We start from the raw sequence: 14,731 nt of genomic DNA, 5'->3' as shown, positions 1-14,731 counted from the left end.
CATGTCCCTTCAAACTATTTAAATGGACATGAGAAGTGTATAGAGCATGCATTGGTGTCGACAAATGCAGTCTTCTTTGAATTGGATGGATTTCTTGCAGCTGAAAAGGTAACATTTGCATTTAAAGTAAGGTAGGGGAGGGAGAAGCCCTGTATGCTTTAGTTAGAATAAAAAAATGGCAACATGAAAGAAGTTCCTTTTATTCCACAAAATACGTAACCAATACATTCCAATCAAGGATATTTTCTGTTGATGTACAGGTGATTATAAACATGAACCTATCATATGTAATATCTTACGCACTTCAATGAGGTCACATTGATAAAGATGTAATCAACTGTTCTTTAAGAAGGTGGTTGGAATTTAAAGAAACAACCCTGGCTAAGCAGAAACTAAGTTAGCACCAAATGGATATGTAATCCTTGTGATTTTCAATTCTTATCACAGCAGTCTAGGCCGCATCACCAGATGGTGTCTTGTTCTCTTTGGAGCTCATCTTCATCTCCGATGATTTTGCAACCATCGTGTTGATGTACTTTGGGTGAAAGGTACCACTGACCAACAAGGAATTGCTCACCAAACTTTGCCGAGGATGGGAACTAGAATGTGGGTTCCTGGTGACTAAAGGTTTTAACTGTGTGGTCATTGGTATTTTTTTGAAAGCACTTCCATGTCTGTCGGATTTTAGTTGGCTGTTTTCACCAGGGGAGGCTGCAGCCAGTTGGAAATTTGCTGGAAAGTTAGTCTTCGATGTATTCTGTTTCACTGTTAGTGAGATGGCTGGCAGCTTTGCATAAGGTACAAATGAAAGTTTGTTCTGAAGTATTTTTGCTGAAGCAACTGCAGGATTTGAAGAAGTCATAGACTTTTGCATTGGACTTTTCTCAGTGCATTTTACAGAACCCACAGCCACTCGGCAAGGTTGCTTAAGAATTGTTGGTGACACATTGCTTTCTGTCCTAGGCAGAGACCTAGTAAGCTTTTCCTGATGATCCCCATTGTATATCAGAACAAACTCTTTTTGTGACTGAAGTGGCAAGACATGTAATCCTTTACTGCATTTTTTGAATATCTCAAGTACCACATCTGAGAAGAGAAAAGAATTTTGTTCAATGCGACCATTTGATTGTTTATGAAAGCAATGGTTTTCAAGAAATGAAATGAATATCAATAGTTTCCACAAATCTTCTTCTGAAAAAACAAAATGAAGGCAACAACATCTTACCAAGAGCTTCGTACACTAATTTAGGGATGACTGTTTTGAGAACCTCACAGTGTCTCTGTAAAGACGGATTGGCATTCATCTCCAGTAACCAAATCTGATGAACAGATCAAACACAGAACTGTTAATCCATGTGTATGCCTACCATCTTTAGTTTCCACAGCAATGGGTGGTGACTTAGACCGAGTAGTCTTCCATTTCTATGATCTGAGTTCAAATTCAGCTCAATTACATTCCCAGTCTCTATGGGCTGTCAGGTTCAGTGCATGTTTTTTGAATCACTATCTATAGCCTAGCGGTCATCGCGACAATTTAATACTAAAATCACTTAAACATTTGAAAATGGAAAAAAGGTAATTCATGTAGAAATGGGAGAAGATCACACTGGTCTTGTAAGGAGTAACCTTCTGTAGGGAAGGATGTCACAACGAAGTAACTAATTTTTTGAAATGCAGTGATTATTGAGATAATTATAGAAACAAATGTCATGAATGACTAGTGCAATTTTGGGTGGTGTTGGTTAAAGCATTAATATTGGCCAGAACATAAATGGTGTTTCCTGCACACATTTTAACAAAATAATTAGATCTACTGACAATTATAACTTGTTATGCTTCAGAGATTCTGGTTGATCTGAGTGATGCTACCATATCAATTGCATAAGCTTCCTTAGCCAAGAGGTGCCTTGACCTACACTGACCATCTGCCAAAGCAAATGGTTGCTCCTAACAGATGAGCAAACAGCAGTTCCTATGCTGTTTAATATCCATCCTTGGATCTTCCTGTTCTTTCAATAAACATTCAGATAGGTGGATTCCTGTTTAAAATAATCATTTGTTTCATTAATCAGCCTGCTGTGGGGTGACGTGGGAGGTTAGGAAATGGACAGAAAGCTGGTGACTTCTGCTTACCTTTTGTGTTTCTGAGGGTTCATTAGGACAAGCTTCAGATCATCCTTGAGTTCACTCAGTTTCTTTTTTGGCAGAGGCTTGGGAAAAAGATCTTGATGGCTTAACTAACACCTCCAAACATACCAGTACACTGTTAGGACTGTTCTTTTTATAGATTTGGAGATTAAGGGTTTTAATAGATTTGTTCAAAATTGAGGCATTTCTGTGCAGTAAATGAGGATTAAATGCATCGATGAGCAAGAATTATCGGTAAGCAGAGGGTACCTATCTATGATCATTAGCAGAAGGACCAGAGGAGAATTTTTATGGCACCATTATAATCTGGAATGCACAGCATGACAAAATAGTGAAAGCAAATGTAATGATAGTTTTCAAAAGGAAATTAGCTAAAAGTGGGAATACACTTGCAGAGTAACAAGGATGCAGTGGGGTGGGGAGAATGAGACTGACTAACTGTTGATATATAGATAGCAGGCATGGGCTTCGGCTAAATTGTCACTTTTTGTGCACTGTTGAGATAGTGAACAATGAGACAGAAGCTGATGAGAATCATGTCAAATGGAATGAACACAAAGGAAAAAGGTTAGGAAATGGAGGTTGTACACTTACCAGTCATTCACCTCCTTTTTTTTAACTACCTAGAAAATATTATTCATGATTTTTCATAATTTGCAAACTGATTTGTTGATATTATCTTCAGGATTCGCTCCTATTTTAAATATCCAGTATATAATGCTGAACAATTTTCATATTTACATAATTCTTCATAATTAAAAAGTCCTTTTCTTTCTTTCCTGATACCCACACTTTTAGGATATTTTCAACTAAAAGCAGGAAATTCTGGTGGTTTAGATGAAAGAATAACCTCTCCATGGAGGATACTGGAACCAGCACGGTATTTCCAGAGCTTTCAGTTTCTCTTCCAGATTTCCAGCATTCACAATATTTGTCTTATGTGTCGAATTTTCAGTTGTATTTTGTGCACCTTTCTAGACCATCAATTTAACCCTTAAAGAAAGCCACATCATTTTTCAGAGGGGGCACTACTCTCATGAACAACAGCTTGCTAAACCACTTGAATCCCAGTCCCCCTTTGCTGAATCAGCCTTGCTCTTCTTTACTGGGTCTAATTGGAATGTCTGAGGCCATATGAGAATGCCCTTGAATTGCTGATTATTTTTACTACTGTGATTAACAGTTCAGCAGTGAAATTGGTTTCTCAGAAATTGCCTGTACAAAGCGCTGCACTGTCGGAGGATCAGTGCTGAGGGAGCACTGTACTGTTGGAGGTTCGGCAATGAGGGAGTGCTTCACTGTTAGAGGGTCTGCGCTGAAGGAGTGCTGCACTGTTGGAGGTTTAGTGCTGAAGGAGTGCCTCACTGTTGAAAGGTCAGGAGGGAGATTCTTGAAGTTTGTTAGTGACAGTTAATTAAAGATAAATTCACAATTTCCACTAAGGTTATTGGAATTCTGAGCTTGAGTCAATGCACGAATCGATATTGTTCCTTCATTGTACACTAGGACTATGCACTGTGTACTGTTCACATATCAATGCCTGGAGCTGCAATTTACTGGAAGATGAGAGGGCTCCATTTCTTGTAACTGCCACCCCCTTCCCTCCCTTTCAATTGCTTGGTGAGATAAACCATTGTGCAGTGTTTCACATACAATAAAGTGATCCAAGTAAATGATTGGGTGAGCAGAACATTAGGTACTGCCATGTGTGTGTATTTGATTGGGGACTGCTAGGCAACAGATATGAAGCCACCAGAACCAACAGCCTATTGTTCCCATTCGTTGTTGAAGCAACCCATAGGCCTGTTAAGAGGTAATTCAATAAGTAAGGAAACAGTTTTTTTTATTAATCATTCACCGATGTGGGTATCACTGGCTAGACCAGCATTTATGATCCATCCCTAATTGCCTACAGTGCAGTTAGGTGTCAACTATATAATTGTGGGTCTGGAGTCATATGTAGGCCAGGCTGGGTGAGGATTGTACTTTCCTTCCCAAAAAGACATTAATGAACCAAATGAGTTTTTTCCTGACAACTGACAGTGGTTTCATGGTCATCCTTGGATTTCTAATTCCAGCTATTTATTGAATTCAAATTCCACCATCTGCCATGGCAGGATTTGTCCCCAGAACACTACCATGGTCACTGAATTAATAATCTAGCGATAGTTACCATCTCCCCAAACAAGCACAAATTAAACATTGTATGTTGTTCTTGATGCATTTTGTATATCACTGTACAGCTTAGATAAAGTTGTTTCATTCCAATTTAACTTATGTTTTTGCAATTCCATTTGGACAATGAGTTTGGAACAAACTGCTACTTCCCATGCTCCAATATCAGGTTTCTAATGTTGCTGAAAGCAAAGATAACCCCTAGCTTCTTGACTCTATCACCGATTATCTTCATTAACCTATCTTTCTTTCCTATTTGTCACCTCAAACAAGCCTGGCAAGGTCATAGGCTTTATTAATAAGAACAAAATCTCCTTTCAGCTGCCCCTGCTGTATCCCACTTCCCCCATTATCTTGCCCATAAAGCCATTGTTCTCCTTCTCAGATACTCATCGCCCTTCTCATATTAGCCCTAAATATGCATTTTTCTCTCGCTCTGCTCCTATTTTTCGTCATGGCTTCCCAGAGCCTATGTTGTCCATGTGAACCACCGTTTATTCCTTGAACTCTAAACCCATTATACTGCTGACCAGCCAATTCCTTTCCTGGCTCCCATGCTATCTGGCGTTGTAAATGGTTTACTCCCCTGAAACACTGTCTGCTCTGTTATGAAAATACCAACAATGTGGTCTCCTTAAAGTTCAAATGCTCCACAAACAACCACACCCTCTCCAATCACCCTGTTCTCTCCAAGTTTTTGATTTTGTTGCTCTCTCCTAAATCCATGTGTGAATCTGTTCAATCAGATTTCCATTATCTACAGCATTGCAAAGCACCTAAGTAAAGTTACAAAATGCCACCCTCTGTGATTGTGGCCATGGTACTGATCACTTCACATGCTTCTGATAGCTTCCTTTAACACCTTTCCTTTGTTTTCCAAATTACCAAGTTGTTCCTGATAGTAACTAGACTCCGTAACAACGGCAGTGGTTTCTCTTCAATTCCCTTCAACATTCTTAGGGATTTATTCTTGACCTTCCCTTGGTGACATTGCCTGCAGACGTGGGATTGGCTTTCCCATGTATGTTGGTAACATCCTGATCTACAACAGCACCAGCCTTGTCTGCTTGCCAGCAAATCCATCTCCTGCTAGTGATAAAGTCCAAACCTGATGGTTCAAAACCTTGTGTTGCCTCTTGCTCTGAAGTGAAATTGCCCCTCAATTACATGACTCATCTCTACCTCTGTCTTAGCCCATCTATTTGGTGAAACTCCACCTATATCTGTCAGCTTCAGATTCAAATATTACAGACTCCATACTCCCAGGCATATGTATGAAGATGCCACCTCAGTACTTTTTTGAAGACTAATATGAGATTCTTAGGCCCCTGAGAGACCCCTTGATTTAGCTCATCCAAAAGATAATACATTTCACAGTGCAAAACACCTATAGTCCTGCACTGAAGTCCTAGACTAGATTATGTCTTAAAAGTGTTGCTGAATGTTTTGAACACCAGCCTTGTGGGATAGCCAAAATGTTACAAATATAGCAAGGCTAAAAAAGTGGAAGAAATTATTTTGCTTTGAAAATTCAATCTTTTGTCGTCAGCTCCGAGCATTAGCCCAACAGAACCATATCTGATGACCTTATTCAAAACTCAACCCACTAACCTCAAATCTTGTTACTCATCAGATAATTTTTTAACCCACATTTTAGGAGGAATTAAAGCTCAAGGAATCAATGGTATCTGCACATTCTGTTATACCTAGTGGGGGGAAAAAAATCCATCTCAAGGATGTTAATTTCGAATTCTCGGTACCACACCTAGCAGCCAAGTGAAATTACCTTTTCACAGCAGTTTTTCATTCTTTTCTTCCTTTTATTCTTTCATCGGATGTGGGGATCACTGAAGTGGAACTCAGTGGATTGATTGATGCGGGCAGAGAAAAGTCAGCCACACTGATACATTTGGTGTGACATATATTGCTACAAATTTGATAAGGACTTAATTGGACCATTGGAATAAAATGTGGGAAAATGTGAGATTGTACACTTTGTTAGGAAGAATACAGCCGTAGATTATTTTCTAAATGGGGAAATACTTCAGAAATAAATCCCCAGGAACTAATCAAGTGTATCCCAGAAATCTGTGGGAAGCTGGGGAAGTGATTGCTGGGCCCCTCGCTCAGATATTTGTGTCAACAATAGCCACAGGTGAGACACTGGAAAACTAGAGGTTGGCTAATATGGTGCCATTATTTGAGAAAACTAGGCAAGGAAAAGCCAGAAAACTGTAAACTGGTAAGCCTGATGTCAGTGATGGGTAAATTGTTGGAAGGGATTTCAAGAGACAGGATTTACATATTTTTGGAAAATCAGGGATAGTCAATATGGCTATGCACATGGGAAATTGTGTCTCACTAACTTGATTGATGTTTTTGAAGTAGTGGCAAATAAGATTGATGAAGGCTGAGCAGTGTCTATATGGACTTCAGCAAGGTGTTTAACAAGGGTCTGCACGGGACACTGGTCAGCAAAGTTAGGTCACTTGGAATCCAGGGAGAGAGAGCCATTTGGATACAAAATTAGCTTGAAGGTAGGAGACCGAGGATGGTTGTGGAGGGTTGCTTTTTGGACTGGAGGCCTGTGACCAGAGGAGGCTGGTACAATTACAACATTTAATAGGTAACTGGATGGGTACACGAATAGGAAGGGTTAAAACAGATATGGGCCAAATGCTGGCAAATGGAGCTACATTTATTTAGGATGTCTGGTCAGTATGGAAGAGTTAGACTGAAGCGTCTGTTTATGTGCTGAACAATTCTGTGACTATAAGTATGAAGCAGATCTGGAGGAATTTAGGAGTCCTAGTTCAGAATTATCTTATGTTTAACATGCAGGTTCAGTTGGTAATGAGGAAGGCAAATGCAATGTTTGAAAGGGCTATAACATAAGGGCAAGGATGTACTGCTGAGGTTCTGTAAGGCACTAGTCAGACCTAATTTCGAAAATTCTGAGCAATTTTGGTTCCTGTATGGAAGGAAGGATTTAGTGCCACTGGAGGGGGTTCAGGAACGATTTACAAGAATGATCCGAGATGAAGGGCTTGTCATAAGTGGAGCAGTTGAGGATTCTGAGCCTGTACCCAACAGAGTTTAGAAGAATGAGAGGGGAACCTTATTTGAAACATACAGAATACTGAAAGGCCTGGATGGAGTGGACATGGAGAAGATGTTTCCATTAGTAAGAGAGACCCAAGGACACGGCTTCAGAATGAAGGGATAACTCTCTTGAACCGAGATGAGGAGGGGTTTCTTCAGTCAGAGGGTGGTGAATCTGTGCAACTCATTGCTGTATATAGCTGTGGAGGCCAAGTCATTGAGTGTACTTAAGACCGAGATAGATAGGGTTCTTGATTAGTAAGGGAGTGAAAGGGTACGGGGAGAAGGAGGGGAATAGTGTTGAGAAACAAATCAGCCACGATCAAATGATGGAACAGACTTGGTGGCATAATTCTGCTCCTTTATCTTATGGTCTTATGGATAGCAGTTTATTTTTTTCCTGAAGGACATTTACAGATTGTTTGATATAATAACTTATGATAGTTTCATGGTTGCCATCACTGAGACTGTGGTTAGTCTGCAGATTTATTGATGGGTTTTAAATTCCATTAGCTGCCATAGTAGGATTTAAACTCTTGACTCCAGAGCATTAGCTTGGGCCTCAGGATTGTTAACCCATCAGGCCAACATCTCTCCTCTCTTTGTAATTTGCCATTGGATCATCTCAACATTCTTTGTCCATGGGAGAAATAGTTCAACATGTAAAGTTTTCCTTTAAATCCCATGGATCACAAAAAGCATCAACTAAATGTCTACATGGACCTGTTACCACACATCCAGCTTTTAAACTGATGGATCACCTGCAACCCATTTACTCCTATAATGGCCAAAACTGTACAGCAAAACAGGACAAAAATTACAATTACCTTGAAGTTTTGATCGACTATAAAATCGCAGCCCAGGAGGTTGAAGTAGCCCAGTTTACATTCTAGTTTTCCCTTGACGGCGAAGAAACATTGAATCATGATTTTCTGCATTCTCTTCTGCAAGGAGGTTATGATGCTTTTAATTGTGTGGATTAATTTTCTCAACCACGTGACAGTATAAAATGCATTTCAATTTATTTCTTTTTCACACACTTACACACGCACTTCATTCCCTTCCGGGATTCCCAATTAATCTTTAAATCACAAGGTGATCATTTAAAACCCACTCCAGAGGCTTAAGCAGCCGTTTAACTGAACCAAAACTCCAACTGTCTCTCAAGTGCATGGAAAAAGAGGTCCAAAAGCATGATCGCAGAGGAGACACAAGGGCATTGGACAGAACAGTGAGGGAGGAACTGCACCCATTGGTAGAAGTATCCAGGACCAGAATTAAGATAACTAGTAAAGGAAGCAATGGTGATTTAAGCATTCAACTGTGTTTGATGGCAGCAGATTCAATCGAGGCTTTCAAAAGAGATAGTTATCAGAAGTTTAGAAAAAAGTTACAAGGTTACAGAGTGAAGGTGGGAAGAGGTAATGGTTTTTGCGAAGAGCGAGCATGAGTACGATGGGCCAGATGACCTCCCTTCTACTGGAGCCATTCTGTAATTATTAATAAAACTAGGGGTGTTATCCCTCGTGCCCTCGTCAATATTTATTCTTCAGTCAATGTTGCAAAGTGGATTATCCAGTCATTATCACACTGATGTTTATTGGAGTTTACTTAGTGCAGATCAGCTGTTATAAAAGTGACTGCATCCTGTTTGTCCATTTTCAATGGGACTAACACTGACTGAAACTGTTTTACGATTTTCTTCTCAGACTTTGGTGAACAGATCTACATTAATATCTTCTCCCTCAGCTGAATCTGAATCCTGACTTTCAGAGGTAAAGCGCTAATCTTTTCTCATCAAACTACATGGATAATCTTTCTCAGTTTTCACGTGTCCACTTCTTTTTGGAATGATATCTGCATACTTATATAATTGTAAGCCTTACCATGGAACCTGGAAACAAAACTCTGCCCAGTTGCATTATCACAAGTTTATTGCTTGGAAGGAAACAATTCTGTTACAAGCAAATCTCCCAGTGAAGTGGATGTAATTTGTTAGCTGACTGATAAAATCCGATTGAGGAAGACTCAAGCTTTGGGGCAAAGCTCTGAACAGGGGTCCACCAGAGAGGGACCTATTCCACAGCTCCTAGCAAAGTTCGCAGGATCATGGAAGACCTGATGATTTACACCTATAGCATGACAGAGGGAGGTCATGTGATGCAATGGAAAGAATCTCTATCTTGGAGCCAGATACTCCATGGTTCAAATCCCTCTCCAGGAGTTGATGGCTAATGAAGGCACATCCATAATGCAGCTACGTTTATCAACATAGAACCATAGAATTGAATCCTGACAGACTGGAAGCAGGCCATTCAGCTCAGTGAGTCCACATTGCCCCTCCAAAGATCGTCACTCCATGATCCACCCTATCTCTGTAACCCTGCACTTCCCATGGATAATCCAACTAGCCTAATCAAACATACTGGATACTATGGGCAATTTAGCATGGCCAATCCATCTAACTGGCAATTTTTAGACTGTGGGAGGAAACCAGAGCACCTGGAGGAAACCCACACAGCCACAGGGAGAATGTGCACAGATAGTCACCCAAGGGTGGAATTGGACCCAGAAACCTAGTATTTTGAGGCAGCAGTGCTGACCTCTGAGCCACTGTGCTTCCCATGAAACATGCAAATACTCCAGGACTTGATAGCTAAGGAAAGTACATTCATATCGCAGCTATGGTTATCAACATGCAAATCCTTCCAACTATCGGCAATAGCAGGGTGTAAGAGTGACAGAAAGATTCTTAGTCTGCTAAGTGATGGAAACTAACTACTCTACCATCACTTTTCATAGCTTCAGACCACAACACATATGTAAATGTGTATGTTTCCACAGCAACTTGGTCTCCATAAAAAGATGGCAATGCACCACCCCAGTATTCCTGGGAGGATGTCCCTCTAATTTGCTGCTCTTCAATTTGACATGTAAAGTGTCAGTTTTGGAAGGAATGAGGATTGGGATCCTATCCCAAGTAATATGCTAACTTTGCTCAATGCAGTATTCATTGAGACTAAGCAAAGAACTGTGGATGCTGGAGAAACAGAAATTGGTGGAGAAACTCAGCAGGTCTGGCAGCATTTTATGATAAGAAAGCAGAGTTAATGTTTTAAGTCCATTGAATCTTCAGATCAGACTCTGATGAAGACTCCCTGGGTTTGAAAGGTTAAATCTGTTTCTTTCCCCATAGATGCTGCCAGACCTGCTGAGTTTCTCCAGCTTTGCTGTTTTTATTTCATGACTCATTAAGGGTCATTTTTCATTGCGAGCCCATGATATAGTCCAAATGAGGACCAATAGGTCAGGCTGACCATTGCCATTGGGTCTCCTCAACTAAATGACTGTGATTCTTCAGCTGGTCTCATTTGACGACTGAGTGAAAAGTTCTCAGCTCTACATCAGTTTAAATTGATCAGAAATAGTATAACAGGAAAGACCAACCTGAGTGAAAGCACAAACCTACTAAGTGAACTGTACTTCACTCCTCTTATCCCAAGATAATCGTGTTCCATTAACTAGAACCCAGGTGAAAGTTAGACATTAAACTTACCTCAAAAACAGTGAAGACCCAGTCCTTTGGTAGATCCATTTCTTTCATATAATGCTTATTAATATAGTCATTCAAGTGCTCCATGGACCAGACTGTATCCTCCTTCATCTCACTGTAAAGTGGGTTCTTTTTCTGTACAAACTGTAAGATGAAAAAAGGAGAAACCAGTGGAATAAGATTCCAATTGATGAGGGCACCTGATGAAGTGATGCTTCTGAGATCACATGAAAGGATGATTTAATGCCAGATGAATAATTCAGAAAAAGATCAACTAATACATTGTATGCCTGTGGATGCTGTACTGCACTGAACTTGCTGCACTTGGTGAAACCCCATACTTGAACACTTCCTGTAGACTTTGCTCGTTATTATGATGTTATTTTATAATCAAGAACGTTTAGTGTCAGTGAGTGGTACAGGGGGCTTGGAGTGTCCGGTGGCTATTGCAGGACAGGGAGGCATACGAGATTAAAGAGGAGGCTTTGAGGGAATGGAGGGAGTGAACTTTGAAGGAAGTGCTTGCAAGAAGTAAATGATTGGCAGTGGCTGGGGGCAGAGGGAAAGTTCAAGGGTCTGCAGTGCATGGTGGAAATCAGGTGTAGAAAACCATACTGGGAGGGAGAAATTGCAGCAGTACAAAGAGATCACAGAGCGAGAACAAATCGCAAGAAGAGATCAGTGGGAAAGAGATCATAGATGAGAACATAGGAAGTCAAAAAATCAAGGTGGAGACCAGATTTCCTATTTTTAACAAAATTAGTCCTCACGCTGAGTTCTGCTTGTCCTGGTGGGGCCACAGTGGATATTAAAATTTATCCTAGCCTCTTTAGTAAAACCGATTTCTTTGAATAGCTTGATAATTAGCTATAAAAATATTGAACATGGGCAAAAAAAGGCTTTTTGACTGTCAGTCCAAAATCTTTGGCCAATGAAGAGTTTATTTGCTTTCCAATTGGCTGGGGAAGGAGGTGTGTTGTAAGGATGCACATGTCAGGAGACCAATCACAAGAACATAGAGGTGGGATGATTGGAAGTAATATGCTAACCCGCGTTATTAACTTTATCACAGGCTGAAGGAGTAACAAGCTCATCTTCTGAGGCTTTGGTGCTTGAGATGTTAAATTTGAGAATCCTACAGCCTCTATACACGGTATTAACAAATGAGTTGGAAAGTCATGTTGAGGTTATGCAGGACATTGGTGAGGCTTCTTCTGGAATATTGTTTTCAGTTCTGTTTGCCCAGCTATAGGAAGATTTTATTAAGCTGATGAGGTTCAGAAGAGATTTACCAGATATTGCTGGTAATGAAAGGTTTGAGTTATAAAGAAAAGCTGCATAGGGCTGGGACCTTTTCACTGGGCATAGGAGGTTGAAAGGAGGGCTTACAGAAGTTTATAAAATAATGAGTGGTATGGATAGCGTTAATGGTAGGTATCTTTTCCCTAGGATGGGGGATTTCAAGACAAGGGGGCATATTTTTAAGATGAGAGGAGAAAGATTTAAAAAGACATGAGGGGCAAATGTTTTACACAGGGGGTGGTTTGTGTGTGGAATGAACTTCCAGAGAAAATATTGGATGCAGGTACAATTACAACATTTAAAAGACACTTGGATAAATACATGAATAGGAGGGATATGGACCAGGAGCAGGCAGGTGGGACTAGTTTAGTTTGGGATTATGTTCGGCATGGACTGGTTGGACCAAACGGTCTGTTTCTGTACTGTGTGACATTTCCTTGGGGTGGAGGAGTCTAGAATAAAGGGCATAGGTTCAGGGTGAGAGGGGAAAGATATAAAAGGGACCTAAATGGGCAACATTTTCACACACAGGATGGTGCGTTTATGGAATGAGCTGCTAGAAGAAGTGGTGGTGACTGGTACAATTGCAACATTTAAAAGGCCTTTGTATGGGTATATGAATAGGAAGGGTTTAGAGCGATATGGGCCAAATGCTGGCAAGTGGGACTAGATTAGGTGGGGATTAGGTAGGTCAGCATGGACGAGTTGGACCGAAGGGTTTGTTTCCATGCTGTACATCTCTGTGACTCTATGGCTCCCCGGTGAGAGATTAAATGTAATCCGCTTTTCAGTAGTCTGGGTTGGAAGCTTGTAAGCATTGCTTTATGTTTCCATGGTCTGGATTGTACATTCCCCCCACTGGATAGGTTCAGCGTGTGGGAGGTGAGGCACATAAAATATGCGGAGTTACTAGCTCACTGCCATCCTCCCACTGACATATTTCCCATGATATGGAGTTGGGTAAAACTTCATTAGCCCACCCACCCTTAGGTTTGTTGAAAGCCTTAAGAGACCACTCTTGAATACCTGAAGTGCTCTGTTCATCTCCACCGTCACAAAATGTTGGGCAGTAGTAGATGGCTCCAAGTTAGGATCTCTTGTTTTACAACTTCATTGAGAAGACAGGAAGAAGGAAGGGGACACATGGTTTGAGGCTGTCATAAGTGTATGTAAGGCACCCCCACCCCCACCCCCACCAAGATGCCCTGAACCCAAAACATTAACTCTTGTTTTCTCTCCATAGATGCTGCCAGACCTGCTGAGTTTGTCCAGCAATTTCTGTTTTTGTTCCCTTCCAAACTTTCCCCGGTGTCCTATCCATTTCCATCCTAAATGCCGGAAAAGACCTGAATCCAAATGCCATTGACAATCTTTGTGGGTTCTTTGCAGTTCCAGAAATACCCAATACTGAAGTTCTTCATCATTCTAATTGGTCACCAGCTCTGTAGGACAGAGATTCCTGTTCACCAAGAGGCGCAGGATCACCCTCTGCTTGTTCAGGCCACTTTCAGCATGACATTACTGTGGGGCAAGCTTTTTAGTAGTGGTCTAACCTTTCCTCTGGGGGAATTGTGGTGAGGGCAGCATGGGCCAGCAGTTGGCACTATTCCCCCTTTAAAGTCCACCTCCATGTGTCTTCCAACCCTCCATTCATAAACAGCGGATCATAGCCCAACAATGTCCTGGATCCTGGTATTTGCAACTCCCCCTTGAAATCTCTTATCTGTCAGATCCCATCATAAGACTCTTGTGCAACTTCTACATTGCACCACTGACTGACATACCTTTGGCTTTCCAGGCATCAATCTGGAATTCAAACCTTGACATCTCTCTAACTCACATTCCTCCTTTAAGATGCTTCTTAAAAATGTACTTTTTGACTAGGTTTTATGGTAACATTGTCTTAAATATTTTGGTGTCAAATTGTTTTATTTGATAAAAGTCTGATTATACACCCGAGGACATTTTAGTGTGATAATGATTCCATAATAACTGAACATCAACGATACATTTTTGCTCCATCTTGAATTCTCAAAGATTTGCAAATTTGCAACTTCCAACTACTACCCTTCCAAGGTGAGAGACATCAATGTTGGGGATTTAAACAATTATGAACCATTTAAAAATCAGATGCAACTATCAGTGACTACAAGGATGATGTACACTTGAAGTAAGAGTCAAAGTAATGTTTCCTCAACTCTGCCCAAACACGCCTGAATGCTATGTCTGAAGAGACTCACAATCTGACAGCTGTTATGCAGGAATATTTACAAATATTTTTTATCAACCTGGCTAGGCATATTATCACACACCTCTGAGGTAGGTGGGACTTGAACCTGTGCCTTGGCTCAGAAGACAAGGTGCCTCCAAGGAACATTTTACAGACGCAGACTTGGCTTTAACTGTTCCATAAATCATGAAAAGTTGGAGATGTTCACTGGTATAATATAA

General features: G+C 40.7%; 1 protein-coding gene across 1 annotated transcript in view; it reads right to left on the bottom strand.

The window, feature by feature from the left end:
- Positions 1 to 360: 360 nt before the first annotated feature.
- LOC140487247 (protein polyglycylase TTLL10-like) overlaps positions 361 to 14,731 on the bottom strand; it is a 51,465-nt gene continuing 37,094 nt past the window's right edge. Inside the window, exons 8-11 of the mRNA XM_072586874.1 lie at positions 10,982 to 11,122; positions 8,253 to 8,369; positions 1,226 to 1,319; positions 361 to 1,086 (exon numbers count right to left, since the gene is read on the bottom strand). Of these exons, the coding sequence (XP_072442975.1) occupies positions 452 to 1,086; positions 1,226 to 1,319; positions 8,253 to 8,369; positions 10,982 to 11,122 (987 nt within the window). The 3' untranslated portion in view covers positions 361 to 451. The remainder of the gene's footprint in view (positions 1,087 to 1,225; positions 1,320 to 8,252; positions 8,370 to 10,981; positions 11,123 to 14,731) is intronic.

This window comes from Chiloscyllium punctatum, chromosome 16 (genome assembly GCF_047496795.1).
Source record: "Chiloscyllium punctatum isolate Juve2018m chromosome 16, sChiPun1.3, whole genome shotgun sequence".
Taxonomy (NCBI): Eukaryota; Metazoa; Chordata; class Chondrichthyes; order Orectolobiformes; family Hemiscylliidae; genus Chiloscyllium; species Chiloscyllium punctatum.
Note: the sequence above shows the minus strand (reverse complement) of the source record. Positions and strands in the feature narration are given on the sequence as shown.